This window comes from Coloeus monedula (genome assembly GCF_965178545.1).
Source record: "Coloeus monedula genome assembly, chromosome: Z".
In the NCBI taxonomy this organism is placed as follows: Eukaryota; Metazoa; Chordata; class Aves; order Passeriformes; family Corvidae; genus Coloeus; species Coloeus monedula.
In genome coordinates this window covers 59,499,016-59,526,158 of record NC_138822.1, presented here as the reverse complement: position 1 = coordinate 59,526,158, position 27,143 = coordinate 59,499,016, and the positions used below count along the sequence as shown (strand labels likewise).

General features: G+C 39.1%; 1 protein-coding gene across 1 annotated transcript; it reads right to left on the bottom strand.

Annotated features, from left to right (window-relative positions):
* Nucleotides 1-2,633: 2,633 nt before the first annotated feature.
* Nucleotides 2,634-27,143, bottom strand: RHOBTB3 (Rho related BTB domain containing 3). The gene is made up of 12 exons (XM_082302033.1): nucleotides 27,011-27,143; nucleotides 26,625-26,841; nucleotides 19,062-19,254; nucleotides 17,087-17,238; nucleotides 16,183-16,294; nucleotides 15,035-15,403; nucleotides 12,650-12,762; nucleotides 10,984-11,095; nucleotides 7,999-8,172; nucleotides 6,645-6,811; nucleotides 5,357-5,453; nucleotides 2,634-2,770 (listed from the first exon to the last, which is right to left on the bottom strand). Coding segments are annotated over exons 1-12 (1,824 nt in total). The 5' UTR covers nucleotides 27,013-27,143; the 3' UTR covers nucleotides 2,634-2,654.

Genomic DNA, 27,143 nt, shown 5'->3' with positions numbered 1-27,143 from the left:
AAAGTTTACCAGATGGTCTGTCTGCAGGTACAGCACATCTGCACCTGATACAGACAGCATTATGGGGATACTCAGTAAAATGGAAACATGGTTTATTGTCTGAATAGTAGTAAGCATTAATCTCTGAACCTCTGAATAAATAATAAATATTTTTATACTGCCTGACTTGCCTGTATAAAACCTGTGGCTACCACTGACTAAAATGCATAATAGCAAAATATTTCTCTGGGTTGGATATAAAGTGTTTGTATTTCCATTAAACTTATTTTTAAATACCTATAAAACATTTACTGATAATTAAAACCAGTATTTTCTTATTTGTTATCTATACACAAATCATTGGCAACAGACTAACTCCTAGCGAAAAACCTGGAAAAGCTTTCAAAGTATTAAAAATGCAGGACTACATAAATCTCAGACAAACATTCACAGGGCTTTTGTGTCACTTTTGCACAGGATGTCAGTATGAAGCATTTAATCCCCACTTTTGATAATTGAGCTGGCTTCTGGTAGAAGCATCCAAGGATGCTATCAGATGTTTAGACAAGCTGTACTTCAGCTGTATGCACAAATTTTTCCATGACTTTAAGCTTCAAAAAACTTACAGTTTTTTCATATCTATCCAGTTAATTTTTGCTTAACTTTTTTCATAACTGTATAATGATAAATTTTTTTTTCATGTTTTAGTTCCATATGTACTACTTTCCTACTATTTTTTTTCCTTAATGATCTTGAAAAAGCAATATAATGCTCTGTATTTTAGACTTCTTGTATGTGAGATGTAGATAGTGTATTTGTCTTTTAAAGGACTTTAGGATCAGCAGATGCAAAGTTTTCAAAAAAATTAAATCATTCTTGCATAAAACTAACCTCGGAATTTTGAGTCTGAAGCAGCCAGCTGAATCATAAACTCCTTTTTATTTTGTGTATATACAAAAATAGGGAAGGAAACACACTCTCAAGTTCTGCAAATTATCACCAAGGAAAAAAAAATCCCTATGACTCTAGAATGAAACTTGAAAAGAACAATTTACCTATAAAACTTTATTGAAAAATAAAACTATTCTTATAGCTTAAAAAAAAAAAAGCTGCAGCTCCAGCAATTTGCTTTCCCACCTTCTTCTCACAAGTGTAGTTTCCAGGTGCATTTGGTGTGGTGGACATTGAGAAAATGATAAAGTCTCAAGCTACATACCAAATTACAAAGACAGATGAAAAAGCAGAATTCAAAGTGCAAGAATGATAATGAGGCATTTAGCTCCTTGATTAGATTTCACTTCTAGAAAAGCACCTACGCTCAGGTAAAGGCTGGGTTCATTTTGGCATTAGCACATACTATGTACACACAAGTCAGCAGCATGACAAGTTATTTTGGTCAAGAAAATGCTAAATAGCATCTGCAAGGACCATGCCAGTCATAATATTCTGGGTTTTTCTGTTGTATCTCAGAAAGGATCCACAGCGAGGTTTGTCTCACACGGTGCAGCTTATGAGGACATGATGATAACTAAATTTGAATGAAGTCGCCCCTGGGGAGGTTTGAGCTTGAAGTCCCACCACAAAAGCCGACATCCCTGCAACACTGGCAAATCTGTGAGGGTCACTTCCTATGTGTCCAGCACATCTAACATTTATGTTGCCAGATATTTTGGGGACCTATGATAACAAGACAGACTTTTCCCAAAAACTCACTTCTGCTAGTGAGTTTTCTCTCTCAAACCCCATGAAAGGCTGTTAACCCCTCTGCCTTTCTCCCCCATCCATCAGTACCATAAGATATGCCATGAGCATATGTGGTTTTCCCTCTCTTTATTCCTCCTGGGGAAAAATACAGTATGACCACGCAGGCTGCCCTGGATACAGTGGTAGAATCAATTCTATGATTCTGTGACTTCACGTTCTGCACCTAAAGGCTGAAGGACTTATTCTGGCCAGCTTTTGTCATCGCCTATCCCTAATTAATAATCTGCTGATTGTTAAAACAGGCTTTCTTCTTCTACGTACTGGCAGGAAAAATTATGTCATTTTTTAGATATTTGGGAGGCACTAGAAAATACAGTGATGCATAGGCATTCCTCTGGAATTAAAATATCTACTCATATAATTGTAACAGAACTACAAGCTTTCTCTGAAGTAATAAATTAATAGTAACTACAGTACTTATTAAGCCCTTATGTTGTGAACTAACAAATGTTGCAGAAAATTTTTGCTTCCTCAAGTGTATGAAGAACTTATGACCTGGCTTCTCAGCTTTCCTGCGCTGCTACTGTGCTCCTATGCTTCTATTACACTCAGATTTACAGAACTAGTCTATTTTCAACAGATTCAGTCTAGCAGCCACAAATAACCATGAAAAACAATAAAACAAACAATAAAAAAATTAGAAGGGGGAACAGATGGCAGTCATGGCACTGTCCTGTAGTACATTTAATCCCCATGGATATGAAGTCCTTGTGCTTAAAATAAAACTTCAACATACATTTCTCAATGCTTCAAGGTAAAAATTAGAGTGATTTGTTAGCAAAACAAAGAATGTCTGTAAGTTCCACAGGAGGTCAGCATCAGGTTTCACACTTGACACGGTTTTTATATTCTATATAATCCCCAATCTGAAATTTTACAGTTGAGATGCACTTTGTATGTATTCAGCTTCTTTACATTACTGTGCAGTGGCATTTCTGAGAGTGGATATAGTTCCTGTAGTCAGCAAGCTGCTTCAGGTACAAGTTTGAAGGCCATCGGTGCATCTCTACAAAATTGCGCTCTTCCACTAGACAAAGAAATAAAGGAATTAAATGTATAGACATAGATAGAGCACACATGCACAGCCTGTAAAAAGTCTTTTAAAATAGATTAAAAAACATTAAGGCTATAAATACAACTGAAAAGATAATGAGTGCTGCCCATTTTGCTTCAGCTCTGCTGTGGAGCAGATGTAAGAGCTATCACACAATATTTCCTTGTTATTAAGTTAGTAATAAACAAGTTGGGGTTTTTTAGTGAATACAATACTTATTAAGGAGAGCAGAGAGATATTCCTAAAGATGAACATTCTTTATCCCTAGAGGATAGCCAGGTGTGCTATGCAAGGATTTTTCTATGCTGCAGCACTCTAAAGCAGGGTATGTCAATTCCTGTGCCAGTAGTTTGTCTCAAGATCAGTACGAAAAGCAAGGTGAGGAGTGCAACTAAGAATTCAGCAAGATGTTAATCTCCTATTGCATGTGGTTTTTATCACTGGCAAAGTTATATAACAGTGTCTTTTAGCCATATTATTTAGATTAATCTCTTCTGCTTTTGCAGAAAGGTGCATTTTCATCCCCTTAACCCCAGATATCCCAGAGCCAGCCTGCAGCCATGGTTCCTGGTTGAGAGGCTTGGACCAAGGCACAGCAGAGAGGCCCACAACCTGTGGAGCCTGAGGGCAGGCAAACTGCACTCATACTGGGCACAAATCAGGGCTTCATTCTTCAGTGGAGTATCCTGCTAATCAAATCTGATTTCCTGTGTGGCAGGGTAACCCACCTAGCTGATCAAGGGAAGCCAGTTGATGTAATGTTTTTGGATTTCAGTAAAGATTTTGATACTGTCTCTCACAGGATCCTTCTGGACAAAATATCCAGCCTGCAGCTGGATAAACATGTTATGTGAGCTACTGGGTCACGGCTTGTGCACGAAGAGTTACAGTAACTGTGGTGACATCAGACTGGTGACCTGTCACTAGTGGGGTTCCAAAGGCCTCCATCCTTGGCCCTGTGGTCTTCGACATCTTCATAAAAGACCTGGATGGAGGACTGGAAGGGACACTGAGCAAGTTTACAGATGATACAAATCTGGGAGGAGCTGCTGGCTCGCACAAAGGCAGGGAGGCCCTGCAGGGAGGCCTCAATGAATTTGAAGACTGGGTAATCACCAGCCATAGGAAGTTCAAACAGGTAAAATGTGCTGGACTCTGCACGTGGGATGAAGTGATCCTGGATATATGGACAGACTGAGGAACGAGATGTCAGAGAGCAGTGCCCTGGAAAGGGATCTGGGGGTCCTGGTTGGTGGCAAGTTGAGTATGAGTCAGCAGTACTCTGGCAGCCAGCAGGGACATTCGTGTTCCGGGGACATCAGGCCCGGCATCACCAGCCAGGCCAGGGAGGCGATTGTCCTGCTCTGCTCTCCACTGGGGTGGCCCCACCTCAGGTGCTGGGACACTACAGTATAAGAGTTATGTTAAACTATCAGAGAGTGTCAAAAGGAGGGCCTTGAGGTAAAGCCATGTGAGGAGTGGCAGAGGGTACTTGGTCTGTTCAGCCTGGAGGAGACTGAGGGGAGACCTCATTGGGGCCTGCAACTTCCTCGTGAGGGTAAGAAGAGGGGCAGAGGGGAAGAAGAGGGGCAGACACTTATCTCTTTTCTGTGGTGACCAGTGACAGGACCAAAGGCAATGGCCTGAAGTTATGTCAGGGGAGGTTTAGAATGGATCAGAAAAAAGTCCTTCCAGCGTATGTTTGGGCACTGGAACAGGCTCCCCAGGGTAGTGGTCACAGCACCAGCCTGACAGTTCATGGAGCTTTTGGACAATACTGTCCAGGTGTGACTCTTGGGGATGGTGCTGTGCAGGGCCAGGAGTTGCACTCAGTGATCCCTGTGTGTTCTTCCAACTCGGCTGATTCTGTGATTCTGTGAAGGTCTCAGGTCTTGAAAAGCCCTTGGAGAGTGACTGCCTGCTGCTGTATTTCTGTCCTGAACCTCGAGGTGATGAGGTGTCACGGGTCAAAGAGAGGTATCCGGGTCAAAGAGATGCACCCCTCATCAGGGTAAAGAAAAATCACACAGGCAATGAGCAACACTTTCTAGTTACATATCAGGATGCAAATACAAATGCTTGGAAAAATAAGTATCAGTTTCCTGGAAGAAGCTGGATTTGTTTACTTGAATGGACCACAGTTTTTTCGTTTTATGAGATCTGCTGGAGAGTACTATAAGAATGCTATTTTCTTCAAGGAAAACCCCAGCACTAATGAAGAAGTACCAAAAATGACCCATTGCCTTTGATTTAAATTATCAAGATAACATGAAGGGGTTGACATACAATGGCCAAAGTGTTCTAGCAAACATGGGTGGGAACCTGGGTGGGATGGGTGGTAACCTGGCCATCGGTGTAGGAACGAAAAAAATGGTGGTGCTGTGCTGGCTGGATCATGTTGTGTGCTGATCCCACAGTAGCGTGGTGAAACATCCTGCTGGAATATCCTGAAGAAACCCTAATCATTGTCTCATGCAAAAATAATATTGTCCAGAACATCACTTCTAATCTCAGCAAAACAGAAAAATATTTGTTTCTTCAAAATGAACAGAAAAATACCTGAAAGATCTTGAAATTCAGGCTTTTGACTGAAGATGAGGTAGTTAGTGGCAATAAAATGAAGAAGCCAAGTTGAAAGGCAATCAGAATTGTGAAACTGTGAAAAGAAAGGAAACACAAAAAACTATGTAATGCTATAATGTCTAAAACACAACCACATCTCATGTATCAAAATATTCAGGTTTCCACTGTCAATACTGCAGTTTACTAAATAAAGTTTTGATTGTGGAAGATAATGAAGGAAAAGTAATTTAATGGAAACAGGTGTAATACGTAAACGTGTGAATTTACAAATATGTAAACAGATAAACACCAAAGAGCAAATTACAAAATTCCCTCTCCCAGAGGTAGGAAAAACCCCTGAGCAATCATGAATCTTGGAAATTTAGTCATCTGCACAGAGGCAGAGCTTCACACAAATGGAGGGAAGGAAGGTGGATGTTGGTTTTGTGGTCTCCTCTTTCTGCAGAAAATCCTATTTGATTAAGGCAATAGCCTGCAATCTGGTTTTTATTTTCCTCTAGTTTTCCAACCCTGCCTATATTGTATCTCTTTTTTTTCAGCCTCAAATCTTTTCTTTTCATACTTTTTATGCATTTCTCTCAATATTCTGTCCAGTTAGATCTCCTTTGTCACCTGCATACCACATAATTTTCTTTTTTGACTAAAAGAGGAAGGAGTACATCTTCACTTGCCTAAAACACATCTTTTCTGGCATAAGCTATGGTTAAGATGACTTACTGCAGTGTATCCATGATAAAGGAAATTACACAGGTGAGGGTATGATTAGAGGGTCTGGAGCCCAAATCTTATGGGGAGAAGCTGAAGGAGGTGGGGTTTTTTATCCTGGTAAAAACAGAGGCTCTGGGGGACCTTATCACTCTCTACAACTCCCTGAAAGGAGGTTGTGCACAGATGGGGGTCATGCTCTATTCCCAGAAAACAAGTGACAGAACAAGAGGAAATGGTCCCAGGTTGTGCCAGGGAGGTTTAGGTTGAATAGTAGGAAAAAATTCTTCATGGCAAGGGTTGTGAAGCTCTGGAGCAGGCTGCCCTGGGGACAGTGGTAGAGTCAATTCTGTGTTTCTGTGACTGCACATTCTGCAACTAAAGGCTGAAGGACTTCTTCTGGCCAGCCTGGTATCACCAGTTATCCCTAATAAACAGATTGTATACCAGCATATTTCCTTGGGAACACAAATTGCTGTTAACATCTTAAAAATCTTAAAAATCAAACAACTTACTAAAGTCAACATATATATTCTCATTTGAAATATATAACACGTACCTTAGCTTTTTTGAGCAAGCTAACAATACTGAGGCTTGTGGAAGCCAGTTCCCTGCTAGGCATGCTCTGAAGCTGCGTGATGATGTAAAGTTCACAAATATGCTGGAGTCTCATTACTTGGTACATCTCTGCACAGATCAGCAGAGACATCGCTTGGAGAATACTGGCTAAAAATCAAGAAGACATAAGTTACATGTTTTTTACCTTTTTGATAAGATGATCAAAGCTACTTTTCACCAAGTTATCTTTTAAATACCTAAGAACAAACATAACATCAGACACCTGTGATCACCTTGTTTTATTTTTCATTATTATAAATTTATGCTTGCTGTATCACCTTATTTTTCCAGATAAGTTATTCAATTAAGAAAAAAAAAAAAAGAGTTTAGAACTTTTTGGCAGGTAGGTGTAAAGAATTACTGTCAATATCCCGGATCTTGAAGATGATGAGTCAAGTGTTGTTGATCTATTTAGAGTAAGTGATTATTAATAAGAGGATTTATCTTTCTGAGTTCTCTTTCAAAAAAGCACTTTTATGATACAATAAAATATAGCCAAAAGGCCAAAGACAAAAAAGAGCAACCTTTTTTTTTTTTTTTTTTTTAAATATAGCATGGTGGTTGCTTATTTAAATTGATAAACAAGGAAATGTTAGGTGGAGTGGAAGGAGAAACATGGAAAATATAAGAATAAGGTAAAATAATTATTTCAAAAGAAAACAAAAGCAAAAAAACATATCACAACATCATTCATTATATCAAGGAAAAACCAGCCGCATTAAAATCATGTTTTACATGTAGTATGCAGATTTTCTTCCCATAAAAAAAGATAAAGGTCGAGACACAAAGAATATTTTAGCTCAATTTTTCTTTCCAAACACTCCAGTTGACTTTTTTTTTCTGGGTTTACATACATGTAAGACAACCATGTGTAAAAATAAGATAATCTTGCAATTTAACCTTGTTTATATTAAACTTAGCTATATATGTGTTAAAGAAATTACAACTTTTAAATCAAACGCAGAATCAAGATTAGAAAACAACATTACTGTAGTGTAAAAATAAAATTCCAAATATTATAATGGATCAGAAATGAAATTGCAACTTCTTTGCATCATATTATGTAAGCACAAAGCAACATAATTTTATTAGCAGTATTTCTTCTGCCTCTAGCTGATTTTACTTGAATAGGGCGGATTTCTTTTTTTATTGCACAATACGAAAAAATATGAGACATTGCATATTCAAATATTGGCACTTTTCAATTAAATAAATGCTGCTACAATACTCTCTGTCAATGAGTACTTTGGAAAAATGAGTCACAGATAAAGAACTGTATTTTACAGTTTTCTTACCTGGGAAGCAAGAGTCAGTGTAAAGGTACTCCAGGAAGGAGAGGAAAGTGTCTTTGGAAACCCCATACACAGGAACCAGAACGCTATTTGCTTCTAGATAATTACCATTAAACATAGCTGCCATAACCTCACAGCGGGCCACCAGAACTGCCCTGTGGGCTGGTACAGTTGCACCTTCAGGAAGCAAGATTAAAATAAATATATAGTGACGTTATATAACACAGAAAGATCTTGTTCATTTTAAAGCTCGTGTCTTCTTAGAAGGTCTTCACTCCAGTGAACATGACTAAAGTGTTGAAAGTTGACAGTAACTAACAGCACACTCACTGCATGCTAATTAAGATGAATAATGAATAGTAGAATAAAGCAAAAAACAACAAAGAAAAATTAATTAAACCAAAATGAAATAGACTAAACCAATACAATAAATCTGTTCACATTAACTGAACCTCCAGCCCATTGCATAAATATTTAGTGCTATGAATTCTTTTGCAAATGGTTAATGATGGAACTTGATGATCATAGGGGTCTTTTCCAACCTGAATGATTCTATGATGGGTCATTTGTGTTCACCAGCAACCCTACTGGTAATTAATATTTGTACCAGACTAACCACACAAAGCAGAGAAAGGCAAATTGTTCCAGATGAAATTCCATTAAGTCCAGTAAGTAGGTATAAATTTAACTGGATTAAATATTGTGCCTAAGTGAACTTCCCGAATGGTTGTCTTATGAAAAACCACTGATGATTTTTTCTATAGATTTATTAATTTTGTAGTATTTGCAAGTGAATCCTTTGCTTTACTACAGCATTTGGAAGACCTGGAGAGGCCAACAGCCCAGGGTGGTACAGGCCTTTCAGGCTGCAGAGTCCAGCTGGACTGAGCAGTCCATTTCCACGTGCAAGGAAGTGTCAAGCAAGTACCAGTCAGGACAGCAACCAAAACCAAAATGAGCATTTAGAGTTGGATGTAAATGTTTTTATCAAAATTATAATAAACAGATCAACTGACATGCAAGATAAATATACTGTATATACTTACAAAGAAGTTGCTGTTTTAATTATGTCTTTAACCACAACACTGGCACCTGAGTAATTCTTTGAAGCCTTCTGGCATTTTTTGTCTTTTGTTCTATTTCTACTCCCCTGTGCTTCTACTTCCAAAATGTCTAAGCTGCATACAAAATAAATAAATAAATATATATATATATATATATATATATATATATATATACACACATATATGTGTGTGTATGTCTATATGGAAAGAACACTTGTCAATAGTTTTACGTAATTGTAAATACGTAGTATTTACAAATTTCTGTAGTTTGTCTGTAGTAACATGATGCTGCTCTGATGTCAAATACACATGCAGTTCTGTATGTGCTTGTGAATGGACATTCATCTACTAATTAAGAAGCTCAGTCACGTTCTGTGTCTTTACACAGATATAATGGGCTCCCACTTTTCCTGACTCCCCTACTTCTGTAAGCTCAAAGCAATGCTAAGTATCCAAGGAATTTCTCAAAAATGTACAAATTTGTTTGTCTAGTTAAGACTAAGGCCTTCAATTTCTCTTAGTAGTTATTTAATACATTTTTTGTGATTGATGAATTAGAGAAAAATGTTTGGAAGACGTATCAAGCATTAAGAAAAACAATTCATATTTTATTAATGGATGAGCATGCTTTTTTAAAATTCTTGTCAACCCATTCAGGGATTTGGGGTTTTTTTTCTGTGAAATATATAGCTTTGTTCTGATTTCATCAACTTCCCACAAAGCCTCTTGAAGGAGTGGGATACTGAGGTGAATTGTTCACGCCATTGAGCTCAACATCAGTATTTCCCTCTCCTTTTCAAAGACATTTTTGTGGAATTTTTTCCCATGTATTAAAGAGACCATCTAGAAGGAGTCTGCTTGCCCTTGTGTGCTTATGCTTGAGGAGTTAATGCTTCATATTTGGCCCTGAGATTTACATCTGAAAATAATTAAACAACTGTCTAATTCTAGCAGGCCATTTCTACATGAAGGGTGAGGATGGACAGAGAATAGTGTTAACTTTTAAAAACCATCTCATTCTTATTCTTACAAAAGCATGCAACACGTTTCTCCCTCTGCATATTTTATCGTAAGGATGAGCACATTTAATTTCCAGACAAAAATTTCAATCCTGACACTGCAGCACATCAGGCAGTAAAATGTGCTGAATGTCAGTGGCATCAGATCTGCAGGTCACCAAACCCTGGTAGCAAGGACAGTGAATCCAGTCCCTGTCAGCTTCTGGGGGAACAAGAAGGGTGCTTCCACAGCCAGCACCAGCCTGAGATGGAGAGGGGGATGTTGGGCAGGAGTCAACAACCACCATCTCTGATCTTTTCACTGAGGGTGACAAGCACAGAGGTGGAGCCCATGCCTCTCCAAGGTGTGATGTTGGGCAGAGCCCTTGAGTATGTTCTAGTACTTGTGCAGCTGGGAACTGGGGTGAGATTAAAATATAAAATAAAATAAAATAAAATAAAATAAAATAAAATAAAATAAAATAAAATATAAAATAAAATAAAATAAAATAAAATAAAATAAAATAAAATAAAACAAAGTAAAACAAAGTAAAACAAAGTAAAACAAAGTAAAACAAAGTAAAACAAAATGAAAGAATGCAAAACAAAATGAAAGAATGCAAAACAAAATGGAGTAAACCAAAACAGAATAAAATAGAATAAAAAATAATGTCAATCAGGAAGGCACAGTCTACCATGACAGGCAGAGGGAATTCCTATAGGCTCAGCCCAGGCAAACCATGCTGGGAGTGGACAGTGCTACAGAGCATCCACAGGGAAAGCTTTCCCTGCTTTCCAGAGTGACAGCAAAGCATTCACATTTCTTTAGCTTTGATTCCATAGAACATGATCACCTCTATGTCCCACACTCCTGAAGAGGGGAAAAAGGATAAAGGCTGGAGGCAAAGGGAGCAGAGGCATCTTACCTTGTATTTTGAAGATGACATCAGCCAGGACAGGTGTGTTAAAGAACAGCCTGAGAGACGTATTATAGAGCCGTTTCATCTCATGTGACCTGCACTCCTTTACAGTGTTTAGCTGAAAAATAAATTGGTAATAAAGAGCTGTCGTGTGGCAGCCCACAGAACTAAATATTATGGAACATCATTTATATGGGAAAATAAACAACAGCCTCTCACATGTGCATTCCTCTGCAATCACCTTTCATCTTTTAATTTCCTATTCCCTACAGTGCAGCAGCTCTGAGGGGTCTCTTTTTCCCCACAGTCACACCTCATCTCTTGCCTTTTTTGGCCTTTGACTAAACTCCCCCATCCAGCCCCACCAGACAGGTTGGGCTTCATTGGAGTTTTCTGGAGTCCACACTTCTTCATACATTCCCTGTTGAGACCCAACACTGCAGCAAAATGAATTTTGAGGTCTCTGGGGGCAGGAGGGGACGCACATCCGCCCCCCAGGACGATGCTCTCTACAGACGCAAGGCAGGTGAGAGTTCTGTGTTTCTCTATATTGCCCTGGAATTTCCTCCACAGAGGCAGGGGGAGCTCACAGGCTGGAGCACAGACTCCTCTTACAGTAACCTGGTGGTGTCAAGACCCTCCAAAGCCCTATACTCCCAGCTAGTTTTCTTTTGGTTTTCTTACTTTAAAAATGTAATCCAAAGCTGCCAAAAGGAACAACATAAAAATCATATTGCTAGATTGTGACAAGTGAAATTTAGATGAATTTATGATTAAAATCTTAAATTTATCAATTTTTAGTTTTACTAAGAAAAATCACAATTCCTGTTTTTGGCCTCCAAAGAAAAATGAAATAAGAGTACCCTGAAGACATTAAAAAGAAAAAAAAAAGACAACAGTGCAGGCTCAGTATCTCGAAAGTCTCCAGACTCTCCAAGTCCAAACCTATAAATGTTTTAGCTGTGGGCACTAAGGGCTGGTAAGCCTAAGACAGAGCAGTCAGAAGCTGAAAACAGCTCAGTAACTTTTTGATCCTTATATTGTGTTATTCCAAGAGAATCTGAGAGGTTTTCCCATCTAAACAGACAGAAATCATTAGAGCAAGTTCTATAATATTAGGGAAAGTATAAGCTCCACAAGCAAATGTCTATAAAAACTAATTCTATATTAAAACTAATTCTACATTGTAACTTTTTATTAACTTAATAATATGATATGTTACATTTTTCTGTGAGGTCTTCTACTGAATGAACTATACTGAGTTATAGACAGCTTTCCATATCACAACATTTATATGAGAAACTACCCCTCTGGATCTACTGCAGAATCCCAACTTTTGGCATATGTTCAGGGGCAAATCTTCCCTAGGCAGCCTCTATTACATGGGAATTAGCAACCCATAATCATACTGCCAGACAATGTTCAAAGCTGTGAATACAACTAATCCTTTTAGAATACGTACTTGTGTGATTTTTACCAATTATGTTAATTCTGCATGTTACATCAGGATAACTGTGTACGTTTCTTCAAACAAGCTACTGAAAACATGAAAAGCACAAGCTGTGTAAGCCAAAGTGACTTTAAAACAAAGACTGACAAGAGACTGTTGCCTACAAAACAATTTCTTGAGAGCTTAAGTAACTAACGGTGACCCCAAGGGAGTCAGATGTACCTTCCCTGGAGTTTTCAGGATACATTTCACTTTCTCAAGCACATGCTCTGTTTTTTCTGGATCCTTCAATTTCTTTTTTATGTCCTCTTCTAATCGTTCCCACTGAAAAGCACCTGTCACAGGAGCAGGGAGAAATGGATTATACATCAACAAAGCATGGGCCTCAGCAGGCAGAGAAAAGGTGATATCAGTGCCAAACACATCCTGCAGAAATGGTAGATTTTTGTACATAAATCAGCCAGATCCTTGCTTTTAGCAGGGGAAAGATGCAGTTTTGCACATTAAAACTTCCATGGTACTTTTTATAGTGCAACCATGTACCAACAGACTAGAGCGTCTCCCTTGCTTTCAAACTCAGTTTCTGAATTCCTCCCAGTTCAGTCACTACATATTGCAGGTAGAGATTCAGAAAAAAGTAATCCTCAGTGTTTCAATATTTGTGGAAGTTCTTTAGTTCCTGCCCCTGCTGCTGGCTGCATTGTTCTCTGGGTGACTGAACCACAAAAACTTCATGTGCAGTTACATTCTGAGTCCTCATAGCTAAAACCAGCACAAAGTTTGCAGTAGTATTTCTGTTATTCTTGTTTTCACAGTCAAAGCCATGATACTCACTGAGGTGTCTCAATAACTTTCTCAGGAAAATGAAGAGAGTTAAAACAAAGATAGTTTATCTTCATGCATTTTACTGGAGTAAGTCTCAAAAGCACCATGGGGCTTTGTGGTAACTTTCAGTTCTAACCCAGGACAAGAACACAGAAATAGATAAAGCTCAGTGCCAAGACCAACTTAGCACAGCCCTGAAGATGCTCTGCTGTCAAGAGGCTAAATCAGCACCTACAGCACACAGCATCCTCAGCTCAGTCAGCTCCCAGCTATACCACACTGGTTTATAACTTCCTGGGCATCATGTCACAGTCCTGGAAACCTGAAAACTCATTATTTGTTCTTTTCTCAGCCCATACCTCACATGCCTTCAAAAGACATGATCACCTCTCAGAGGCACCAAAAGGCACAATGACTTTTGGCAATGCCCCTCATGCTGGGAGCTGTGACCTAAAGCAGAGCTCTGCCTGCAACTGCACAGTTTCACAGCTCCTTGGTTGACATAAAGGAAAGTGAAAAAGTGAAATTAGTGCATACAAGGCAGCAGACACAAGTTGTAGATGGTAACAGATGAAGATGTTTACAAGGATGTTTAGACTCGAAGAAAGGAGGCTCAGGGGTGACCATGTCACTCTCTTCAACTGCCTGGAAGGAGGTTGTGGTTGGGGTCAGTCTCTTCTCCCAGGTAATAAGTGACAGAACAAGAGGAAACAGCCTCAAGTTGCACCAGAGGAGGTTTAGATTCAATATCAGGAAAACGTCTTCACCTAAAGGGTTGCCAAGCACTGGAACAAAGTGCCAAAGGAAGTGATGGGGTGACCATCCCTGGAGGCACTTCAAAGATGTGACACCTGGGGACATGGTTTAAGTGATGGGCTTGGCAGTGATGGGTTAGTGATTGGAACTTGATAATCCCAAGGTCTTTTCCAACCCAAATTATTCTATTAATTAAAAATACTGTATTTATCCATCACCGGCTGAAATTCCAGTTTTAATCCCCTATCCTTGTCTCCAATAAATGAGACCAAAAAAAAATCCATTCACCGTGAAAAACTTCTGCATCTGTTCTTAATGTTTGTCACTGTTTTGGAAAGAATTGAAAGGAATGCCTTTGATGAGCAGACTCCAACTGAAAGCTGAAAGATTCTCTGACAGGTTGAAAAATATTTTTAAAGAACAAACAGGTATTTCTACTTCCAGTAAAAAACCCCAACTTTTTCAGCTGAGGGTTTCTAAGCAATATCTGAAAAGTGAAAAAAGTATCAGTGCCATTTTAATAGCTGGCATTACGTAGGTGAGGTCACAGTCTGTACAAACTGGTAACAAAACTCATGCAACATGTTGGAAGTCCCCACACTCCCACCATTTACCACTGTTTTCTCTTCAGCAGCACCATACCCAGAAGAACAATTACTTGGGTTTTCTTAAGTAACTCTGCACTCTTGCCCTTGTGTTTAGAACCTACAACATTTTAAAAGCCTAGGATCTGAAAATTACTCGAACTCCAAATTTTTTTTGGCAAAATTTTGAATGTTATTGATGTTAGCTTATGGACTAATTTAATTTAGGCCCATTAAGTCTGGAATGACAACTAATTTAATCGTTGTTAAATCTAGGTGATGGATTTTTCCATTGTCCATAATAGTCACAAAGGATATAATACGTGTGGCAACATGGTGAAACATCATCTCGCGACAGCAAACCCATGTTCCTTAGGGTAATGCACATACTCCTTCATGAGAGGATAGGAAATGGGTAGCCAGACCTGTTCCCAGTAGGTACCTGAATAAATGAAGTGTAGGATGTCTGGGAGACAAGAGCAGAAGACAGAATCCTTCACCACCACCCTGACTGGTGGGACACAGGGTGGGACACCACGGGGGGATGAGGGGAAGGGATCCCCTGCCTCCACCACAAAGAGACTCTGTGCCAGCTGCATGATGGAGGCATCGTGGGCATCAGATGGGCTCTTCACCCCGAACAGCAGCATGAAGAGCTGGCTGACGGAGCAGAGGATGATCTTGTGAGCCTCCACTGCCCTGCTGAGGTCCTCGGGGTAGAAGGCCACATCTGCACACTGGCAGCAGCAGAGCAGGTTGTGCAGGTCTGCGTTGTAGTGCGAGGCTTCACCCTTCAGGATCGGCATTTTTTCTGCAAAAGAAGTCAGGCTGTAAAACTTAGGCAAGTGTTAATCATAGGACAACTGGCCTTATCAAACAAAGGGCAGTTTTTAAAAGAGGTATTCAATGAGAAAATTTCTTAAATGCAGTTCGACTATCTTCAGTAAAATACTCTAAAAATGGAAATACTTGGTACAGTAAATAAGTTAAGAAATACTTAATTTCACAGTAAGTGCCTGTCCTTCCATGAACCTTCTATAGACAGTTACACTATAAAGAAATGTTGACTGTGTATCCCAAATCTAAGAGGTCTGAGCAAATTTCTAGAACACACAAGAAGAGACAATTACAAATTTAGAGATAACTACTTGTCAGTAATTATTTCACAGAATAAATGCATCATATGGTCAGAAATCACATAAAAGTGCATACTTCTCTCCCTTGCTGATGCTGTAGAATAGTAATTCATGCACTAACAACTTTCTTTTGTGATCAGTCCACCAGCCTTTTATGTAAGGATTTTATTAATTCACGTTTTCGCTATTCATTAAGTCCACCAGAAAACCGCTCCTATTAGTTATATCTAAAATTAACTAGAAATCCATTGCAATGTTACATATTGCCATACAATTCTCCTCAAGTTAATTAAACCATCACTAAAAGATAATGCAACATACTCAGAATAGCTGACAATAGATAGCACAGCTCACAGGAACAATTGTTAGTAAAAACTGCAATAAAAAATATTAATTGTGCATAGAAAGTGACACACATAAAGAATGATACTAGAGACCAGACATGAGTGAGCACCTGGCTGTTCAAGCAGAGGTGGTTGGACTCGATGGCACTTCTGTGTCTTTTTCCTTTTCTTCATTTTTTCAGATGACTTCTGATTCAAACTTTGGATCATAAAATATTCCAACTAAGACAAGAAATATATATTTTAAAAAACCCTTGTTGTTTAATAACAACCTAGATGTCAAATTAAGGAGTATAACAGGTTCTGTATTCAGCGCTAAAGCTACTGACGCTATTGTGAATCATCCAGGAGAGTCCCAACACTCCTTAGCAGAAGCTACCATATTTAGATGGAATTAGCACCATTTAAAACATGATTTATTCAATGATTGTAGATAATTTTTGGGTATTTCATCTTCCTAGAAATGACAGACACAAAGATATTCAATTTAACAACCTCTTTAGATGCTGACTGTATCTTGTGAAGTGGCCTCGTTCAGTTGGGTGTTAAGATAAAAGGACAGAAATACAAGTGGAAAACTGCAGTGTGTTGTATGGCTTTCCTAAACCTTCCTAGTTAAAACCAGAGCAACTTAGGTACTGCTAATTCAAATAGCATCACAGAATCATAGAATCCTAGAATGGCTTGGAAAGTACCTTGAAGACAATCGAGTTCCAATCCCCCTGCCCTGGGCAGAGACACCTTCCACTAGACCAGGTTGCTCCAAGCCCTGTCCAACCCAGCCAAGAACACTTTCAAGGATGGGGCACTCACAGCTTCCCTGACCATTCTGTTCCTGTGTCTGACCACCCTCACAGTGAAGAACTTCTTTCTGACTTGAATCTTGCATCAGTGGGAACTTGAACTCAGTGGAAGGGCCCACGGTGTGCCTCCCCTGGCTCTCTGAAGCCCTCACATCAATCATGCACCCCCTCTGTGTTCTACCTGCTTCCAAACCAGCAGATTCTCACTCACCACTCCTCCAAAGTATTTCTGGATGTAGAAGTCATTAAGAGTGTGCAGTTCAAGGTAAGTGGCTCCAAGTTCCTTTGCAAGCTGAACTCCCTCAGAGGTCGTGACACAGCTTCTCCTGTCTGAAGTGCACAGGGGACAGGTGCAAGGCACTCCTGGGGTAAAAAGTAATAAAAAAACCCATTTTGGCCAAATAATGCAGAATTTTTTGATTCCTAAATAACTGTAAAGTTATCTTAGAAGAGAACAAAGAGGGAAATGAAAACAGTAATTTTATAGTAAGAAATCTGTAATGACAGAAAAAACCCCCAACTTCTTATTAATCAGTTCAAAATATTAATCACTCTACAAACCTCAATACACATTACACCAGCGTTACTTTACTGGTTTTGTTAAGATGGAAAAGCCCAGCCAGACTTCCAGAAGCCAGGTTTGGCTTTGGCTCATTACCTTTGCATGCCTAGGTCTTGTACTAGCCTTCAGGTGTTATCATTCATGAATGACACCCTTAAACCTGTTGAATTATTGTGGCCTGTCCATGCAGGAAGCACACACAGAAATGGAAAAGGAAAATTTCCACTCCAGACCAACCTTTGATGGGTATGTACATACTGCAGGATCTGATTTAATTACACATATTTTATATACATTTTTTAAAAAACAAATTAGGAACTTTTAATATTATGCCAGTTAAATGTTAAAAGTCTTTTAGCCACACTGGGTCAGCTTTGCTCAATGACAGTAAGAACCTGCCAGCCATGGATGTGCTTTCAAATGTGCTGTGCATGCTCCATGTTAATGTCCTCTGCCTAGACCTATGGATAACATGTACTAAAAGAGCTTTTTCTTTTTTTTTCTGATCATTTGTTTTGGCAGCACCATTTACCACTACAGAGGATTAAGATCTTAGTAATCTGTATGAGCAAACTGCTGTGTTCACAAATACCTCCTAGAAACAAAAGGGTTCTGTGTGTGCACAGCAGTTTGCTCTGACAGGTCCCAGGGCAAACCCAGAGATCCAGCCTGATGTCTCTCATGACCACATTATTTAAAGAGGAAGACAGAAAAAACTAAGTGGAAAAGAAAAAAAAAAAACAAACCCACTAGAGGAGTCATTCAGTTTGGTGATATCCTGTGCTTAAATACTAAGTGTAAGAAAAGGTTTGGGAAGACAAACAATTTACCAAGATCTTGCCTTTAGAATGGGAGATTTATTACTCCTGTATAAATGAGAGCATAAAAGCTTTTGGTTGTGATCAGTGAATTATTAAATGGAAGAAAATAAATATTTAACTGTTATGGAGATCTTTAACTGTCCTTTATCAGTCACTGAGCTAGAAGATTTATAAGTCGACCCTGGCAAAACTGAGCATTCCATCCACAGAGGATATACTCATATGGATGAATATTTCTATGTACATTATAAAATAAATGTTTACATCTACACCCTTCATTAAAAAGGGGATGCTTACTCATTAAAAAGAGGGATGCTCAGAAGCACTTGTTTTAGTCAAGTGTCATAAAGTAAAAGACAAGCCAGGCTTCTGTTTTTCATTCATTTTCATTTCATTTTCAAAAAATCCCAGAGAATTTCAAGGCTTTTCCCACCCATTCTCCAGTGTTTGCAGACTGCTGGATATAATTTTGATCTTGTACACTAGACATATTTTATACCCAAACATATGTTGCTTAATCCAAATTACTGGATTTAATCCCCATGTGTGATGGCTCCACAAGAAAGTCGTCGCAGAGGTCAAAGAAGGATAGGTTGCCTTTCATCACCGGGGTTAATTAAGCACAATGTTCTAGCCAATACATCAGTCTACAGAGACAAAATACATGTGTGTATTACTGTCATCCTGACAGACTAATTGTTTCTGTTAACAACTTGGAAAAACAACCAACTTCTACTGAAATTACACTGTACTCAAATTCCAAATGAGATTTTATCTGTTGTTACAGGAGGCTGGATACATACCATTTTTTCTTGCACCAATAGCAGAAATTATTACTGGAACTGAGCAGTGGTTTAATGCTTTTTTTACCATTGGGACATAGCTGTCCTTTAGTTCTTGAAATGAAGTCTTGTCATTGACAGAGTATTTAATCACAATAATATCAGCTCCTCCAATGAGCCTGCAGGACGTGTACCAGTCACTGTCAAATATATCCTAATAAGAAAAAAACACTGATCAAGAATTTACTGTCTATAAAGAAAAAGACTAAATATTCAATATTCTTAATGCAAAACTTTACGTAAGTGTTTTTGGCTGATTAGATCTTGTCTGAAGACATGCAACAATGAGCAGAATTCATGCTTTGCAATTTCCTTGTGTGGAGAGCCAGTTGTTTGTTAGAATAAATCACAAATATTTTCCATGACTTCAGGAATTCTGCAAGAAGAACTGAAAATATAGTTTATCTGGGTATATTCCTTTTAGGAAGAAACTTTGCTGGTTTAAATACTTAACTTTAAAACTCTTTCATTTAGGAAATAAAAGCACCTTCAGTGGTAGAGGTTTTCAGCTATTCATACAAAAACATTATTAATCACACCATTTTAGGGAAAAGGTTACACAGAACTATCCCATGTACCTGTGAACTGTTAAATACAAACTCCATAATTCAGTGTGATTTTTATCTGCTTCAAAGAGCTTCCACATAGCTTTACCAGGTGTTAATGTCTTCAGGATAAGGACTTCAATCACATACCTGAACTTCTTTTTTCAATTACACGTTCAATTTTTCATTGCTCATGCTGAGGACTTAACCTCTAAAATTGTTTGATACCCTGTCAATTTCCAACTGTGCTGTATCCACATGCAATATACATTTATTACTTGTGTATTCGTCATGGAGCTGTGATTCCACAACTTCTGCTTCACCTGAAGGTATGTCATAAATACCTGGGATAGCCCTACCTTTGAATGTATGCTGAATTGAAAACTCTTGAGAGAAATCTGGAACTGGTCCAGAGAACCAAAAACCAATTCTGATAACCCAAAATACTATCACCTCTCAGAACCAAGATTTTTTTTTTTTCTATTTATAGATATTCAGGGGGCTTATGAGAAAGATGGGGACAAACTATTTGGCAGGGCCTATTGTGATAGGACAAGCAGAAATGGTTTTAAAGGAGGGTCGATTTAGGTTGAACTTAAGGAAGACATTTTTTACTTAGAGGATGGTGAGGCCCTGGCAGAGTTTGCCCCAAGAAGCTGTGGGTGCCCCATCCCTGGTAGTGTTCAAGGCCAAGCCGGATGAGGCTCTGAGCAATCTGGTCTACTGGAAGTAGTTCCTGCCCATGGGAGAGGGGTTGGAATGAGGGGATCTCTAAGGTTCCTTACAACCCAAACCAATCTGTGATTCTGTCATTCTACACAGCCCTGCATATCATGAGGCAAAACTAGAAGAACTTGGGATCTTGAAAAAGGAAATCAGCAGTAATGAAATAAAGATGATGTGAAAAACAGGAATAAATGAGCACAGGAGAAGTAACAAAAGGGCACAACTCAAAGTTTGAGTTGGGGGGGATCAGTGCAAATTTTGAAAAGCAAGTCACAGAAATAAAAGCATTATAAATGGGAGTCAAATACATAAAAGATTAGTAATATCAACAAGTGATGTGGCTTGCATTGTCAGCTTAACTATTTTTGATCATTTCAAAAGGGTCATTGTTTGAAATACAATGAGGTTGCTGCAATGCTCTTAACTACAAGAAGTAGCATGACCTTGATGGAAGTCAAAGTCAGCAAATATTTACCTGAACTGTTAGTGCACATAATTCCCAATTCAGGTCTTGACCTCACAAAAAAATAAATCAGGAAATAAATTGTAGTAGGCCTTCCCACTGATCTCTGTAATAGAAGCTTTTGTTCTGCAATAAGTAAACCACAATTAACAATTTATCAGGAATAGCTCTTAGATAATTAACCATGTTGACAAGAGAGGAGGTCAAGTGCACTGCTCTTGATAGTTGTTTTTTTGAGACAACCAGCTAAAGACTATTATAATCCCAGGCTAAGGAGAGTCTCAACTGGCACTTAATACAATCATTTAGGCCCAGTTAATGGCATAACATTCACACATAAATGCACCTTTAGTACCTCTAGCAGTAAGACTACCAGCTACAGTGCTTCGAGACAGCTGTCTAGGTGGACATTTGGAGAACATGGTCACACAAGCAGGCAAAAATTGAAAGTTTTCAAGGGACAGCTTTAGTATCTTTTAGCTGATTAAGACCTCAACGGAGAATTTTTAATAGAGTTGTATACATTTAACACAACAAAGGTTTAATGGAAAAATACAGTACAACCCAAAAATAACATAGACTATTTATCTGTTTTGTTCTGTTGGCAGACAGAAAGCACATCTGTTCCTTTGCAATTTCCTTCCAGCTGACACTCTTCAAGGTCAGCCCAGGTTTGTACCTGCCCATTGCTAAAAGATTGGAGACAATTGGTGGTATCATAAACAAAGTGCAGAGCACAGGTGGACAAATATGTGGTAACTGCTCAACTTTAAGCATGAGTAATAAAAAATGCTTATGGAAACTTCTTACGGAATTTAATGTGTATTAATATCATATTTGTGTATAGTTTGTATATTGTTTTTGTCGTATGTTGTTTTTCACTCACTCAAGGGTACAACAGAGCTAAATCTAATGTGCTGGGAAAATCCTCCAAAAATATCTCTGACAATGGGTTATTTGCACATGTAGAGCATGTGGAGCCTCCTTTGTTATCTCTTTTAGAGAACATTTATGCAAAAATGACAGAGGGAATTTCTTCTGAATCTGAACACCAGTTCAGATTCAGGAACAACCTTAATTTCAGGTTCCATCCATGAAATTTGTGTAACAGCTACTCCTCCCCATGCTTCCTGCTTTGTTTCCCAAGTCAGTCGTTGACAAAAGGAAAAAGTAACTGCACAGCTAAGTTTATTTTAATATGACCTTATTAATTATAATTATACTTCAGATGTTGTTCCACTCGGGAAAAGCTTCATCCTTCCTTGCATGCCTTCATTCTAAGTGTCTCATAACATATTCTTGCCATTGGTAAATTATACTTCTCAAGATTCAGTGTTGAAAATAAAGCTTTCAGAGGCATTGAAGATACAGTTTTCCTACAAAAATCACATGATCCCTCAAGACAACAATACTTGCTTTGTTAAAAATGGTTTATGAATGCCTTTTTGGAATGGCAGTGAAATTCCTCACACAAGTGCCCTTGCAATGCCCACACTCTTTCTGAAATCTGCTCGTAACTGTCCCCATGTCCACCCAGCCCAGCCCTTGATCTGAGGCAGCAGCAGTGCCAGCCACTCTTTGTGGGGACAAGGGTGCCTGGCCACCCCCTAGGAAAGTTCCCTTGGGATTTCCTCAGGATTCAAGAGAGCTGCATTGGGAATATTGGGGAGTTATCCCTCCCTATGATGCTTTTACAGACCCAGTCTCCACTACCAAAACCTTCTTCACACTGATGCTCTCCACACCACATATCTGGGGCCTTCCCCATTTTTTTTCAAGATTCCTCTGCAATTTCTTATCAGGTGTGCAGCAGGGCAAATTTTATGGGCGTACCCTCCACAATTTACTAGTCCCCTGAACCTACTCAGATAAGTAATCTGCAGCACAGATGGAAGTATCTTCTTCAGAAATCCCCCTAAACGTCCCCCCCACAAACCAAAGGAAGCTCATTTTGGCCTGTGTCATCCTCTCATAAATTAATTTAATAGTATTTTTTACCAGGATATGATCATTTGTTGTAAATTGCCACTTCAGGCATTCAAGTTTAAAAATGAGAAGGGATGACATTCTGAAAAATGAAAAGTTACAAGCTGTCATTTTTTACTGAAGCAGTAATTTGTCTAGATTTCTAAAAATAGTAAATGAAATCTAAAAGTGGATCCGATTCCTTTACCTTTAGACATGATAAGGACTGGCCAGCCTTGGCAGCTCAAGGGGCACAAGAATTATGATAAAGAGGAAAAAGCCAGACAACTACACTATGGATTATACTGTTGCCATAAGAAAGCTCACAGTGTTCAAGTGACTACTCCTGTTGGTGCAGTAAATAAAAAAGCAGACAAGAAAAAATACAAATAGACTAAGAGAATGAGAAAGTTGTAAGAGAGAATTAGGAAAAAAAAATCATAGAACAGCTTTTCGAAATTGTATTTAATATATTTAAGTTGCAGTTAATATATTTATGTACTAGTGAGCCCCATGGAGATCTGCAGCTCTGTGCAAGGCTCTGAGAAGATGCAGCAGAGAATCCGCACCACTGCAACTATCTAATCCAACACAAGGCAATCTCCAAAACCCAGCTCTCTTTTTTCCCCTTTTGTAACATTTCTGTACTTGATGATGTTAGTAATTCTCTAGAAACTGAGCAGTTTTTATAGAATAGGGGAAACCAAAAAAATTCTGGGGGTATTGCTTCCATGGGGAAAAATCAACCAAACAAACCAAAGCCATAAAAACAAAACCAAACCAAAACCAGGTGGCTCATAGTAGAAAAAGTCAAAAAGGGCAGCAAGACCCCCAGGATAAGACAGAAACACTCTCATATCCTCAGGGTATTGATCCAAGTAAGAGAGGGGAAAACAAGAGTTACCACAAGTAGGGAACACTTAGAAAGAAGTTTTTATTTTGCCATTTATTTTCAAGCGCTGTAATTAAATGAATCAAAACACGAATGACAGCTTCTATTCTGTGCTTAATTCTGGACTTGAGGAAGAGTCACTTGTCACCAGATATTAAAAATTGTGCCTGCACTTTTTCTGCAGAAGCATAAAAAAATTCAGTGTTAAGTGGAATTGCAAAATACATGCAAGTCAGTAAAATGGCATCTCAGTCATGAAGACTGTCAGATCTAATACAGAGTGTTTATTAAAGCAGCCTTTCCCAAAGCAAATCTTAAAATTCCTCTTGGAAGGTACTCCTTGTGAGTTACTAGCTCCATACAGAGGTTTGCCCCTCCAAAATTAGAAAAACTGTGACATTCTTTTTCAATATGACTTAAAATAGAACAGCTTGAGCATGCATAGGAGCTGATCGGCTATTAAAATCACAATATTCAGCAGAGATGTTAGCACACATGTCTTTTACCTAGTTCTTTATGTCTCCTCTCATCCTAGGTCTGTGTTTTTTGAGAAAGTGCTTTGAAGCCACATGATTTACAAGGATGTGGGTGCACTGTCCAGCTGTCCCCTGCATAGAGCACACAGCTCTGCCAGAGCAGTGCCGGACACAGCAAGCCATAATGGTACACCCAGAGAGTGGCGTACAAATAGCAACCTGTCCTTGGAAACCCTGACATTTTGCTCCCAGATTTTGAAAAGTGTGGTGTTCCGCTACTGTCTCTACAGCCCTGTGATATCTGCGTGGATTATAAGGTCCCCAAAGTCAACATTTCCATCCTCCACCCTGCAACTGCCTCAGGAAGGAGAGCTGCTCTCAACATGCTGTTTTGCATGTTGGCAAACATGAATCTATCTTTTTAATTTTCTAAAGACACCTGAACTGCTGGCCCTCCTGCAGACTCAAAAGGCCAAGCAATGTCCTGGACTGACAGACAGATGCAGCAGCAGACTGGGACTGAAGAAAACTTAAACTGCACCACAATCTGCCATACAAAAGGGTCCCCCCCACTCACTGTGGAGCTCTATTCAGTAAACTCACATCAACACTGCCTTTCCAGACTGATGGCTGTGAAGGACAAAGAGCAGCTGGGCACCCTTGAGTTTTGAGGCTCCCAGCTACCAGTGTACTCAGGTGCCAAGTTCATGTCTAGGACTGACTTGCCTTAATCATATGGATTTAATCTAGATGAGGTACAAATCCCAGGTAAAACACAAATCCGCCTTTGTGCTCAGATGGTAGAGGCTGAAATACTGCAAGACCCACCACACCACCACCTCTGTGTTTTGGTAACATCCAACAGGGATCCTGTTCCATGCAGTATCCAACTTGAGGCAACATCTGTCAACATTTTGAATTGTTCTGTGCTGCTTCCCCAGGCTAGCAGGGGAGCAGCCCTGAATAAACCACTGTTACATGGTAAGCCTCAAGCACTCAACCTATGGGAAATAGTCCTGTTCTGCCTTACTCTAGCAAGGACACTGCTTGCAAATAACCACCAGAGTCCAGTCCTGCTATCTGAGATGTCTTCTATGAAGAGAAAAATGCTAATTTGTCCTCAACATTCCCAGTAATACGTCTTCTGCCTCCTTTAGCTTACAGAGGGAAAAAAACCTGAGGGCTCAGATGTGCAGTGACTCAGACAATAACAAGCTAGCTTTTGAAGGGCAGAAATTATAAGGTCTCCAGAACTGAACAATCTCATTTTGCAGAAGGGCAAATGCAATTAAAGCAGTGTAAAAACTCATCAACTGTGTCTCCAATCTACCTCTCCCTTCCCCTTCTCCAGCTACCCCCACTTGCCTTCCCACCTCCTTTACAATCCTCCATTCCTCTGAAACAGCCTTTTGAAGTCCTACAGACTTCATTTATATTCAGGAGATTTTACTCTTTGCTACGCTCCAGTGACTCCAGCAAACTGCACATGCAGGTCACATGCAGCTTCACAGATTAGAAACAGGATCCTCCAGTCCATCTGAACTGGTGTCTGTAAGCACAGCTGGCAAAAAGAAATAAAAAATAGAAGGACAGCTAAACTGGATTGTTTAGTTTCAAGATTGCCAGCTTCTGATTGTGTATTTCATGGAGCTGTTACAATTTCTGCAGATTCTCCAAAAGGTTTCCCTTACAGGAGCACAAAAATCACCCAAAAGGATAGAATTATGGACCTGAAACTGATTATTGTTTTAATTTCTAAAAGCTGGTAAGCTGATGGGGGTTTTTTAAGGCTACTAAGTAGTCATTAAATATGTTTTAATTTAGATTATCAGTATCATTTCTTACATAATCATTGATCTGCTCACACTCACAACTAAGTTTTCTCACTTACTAACAAAGGTGCTGACAACTTGCAACAGTGCCAAAATCTTTTTTTTACCATTGGATAAAGGTAATAATGTTAAGATGTTATTATTCTTTGTAAGAGAAGTAAAATTACTCCCTACGTTGTATTTTGCAAGCTATCAAATCTTTTCATCTGTCATTTTTCAAAGCTGGAAAACTTACTGCCTGTTTTTTACAGAAAAATTAAGTTTCATTTTATTGTTGATAAATATTTGAAGAGAAAGCTTATAATGCAGTGTCACTAAGAAGGCATTCTTGTTTACCTCTGGATTATCTTTAACAAAATTCCCACTAAGCAGCACAGTTGAAAAAACCACCTTCCCACAGAGGAGGCCAACAGGGGCTTGTTTGTGGGAAACTTTTTGTAGCACCTTTGAGATTTCGCAGCATTTGCCTGGTTACATTTTATAAGTTTTTACTATTTGCAATAATGAAGCTATTAATAAAATCCCTCAACAGTGAAAACCATATAAAATTAGGATATGTTTTCATTTTACTAAAATAAGTTCACACTGTTAATTGCAGTTACAAAGACTGAGATGGATCTCTTACCCAGACAGGACAGTCGTGTACCACCAGTCTGACATTTCCAAACACGCAGGCTTGATACTCGGTAAAAACTGGGTTTCCAACGTGACTGGCAGACAGGCTGCTGTCGATCTGAGAAATGAGAGCACTTCTCCTGAGATAGCTCCAGATCAGGCTGGGCTGCTGATTGTCCTCAGAAAAACCATCTCTTTCATTCCCAAAAGCTACAATATTAACCGACCTAAAATAAAAATAATAAAGACAAAGTTGTGTTAACAAAGATGAAGGGCAGGGATAAGGGGAAAGAAAATAAAATCCCCTTAAATCAAAACTAACATATTAATCCTTCCGAATCCTCTTCCCTCCCTAGATTTTAACACCCTCCTGTAATCAACAGCAAAACCACATACATGATCTCAAATCCAGCAGCAGGGTGGGAGCAAAGCAGAAAAGAAACCTGGAAAGGCTGCTTGCATTGCAAATCCCCAGCGGGCTTGGCTTCGTATTCCTTGGTGTCCACGCTCAGCCTCGCTGCGGTGACCT

Bases quoted from the DNA above. Each gene is read 5' to 3' on its own strand.
- RHOBTB3 (XM_082302033.1), bottom strand. The intron at 16,295-17,086 runs GTGAGTGAGAAT...TTCTTGTCTTAG, and splicing joins AGAAATACTTTGGAGGAGTG to TTGGAATATTTTATGATCCA. The intron at 6,812-7,998 runs GTAAGAAAACTG...CTTGATTTTTAG, and splicing joins CACTGACTCTTGCTTCCCAG to CCAGTATTCTCCAAGCGATG.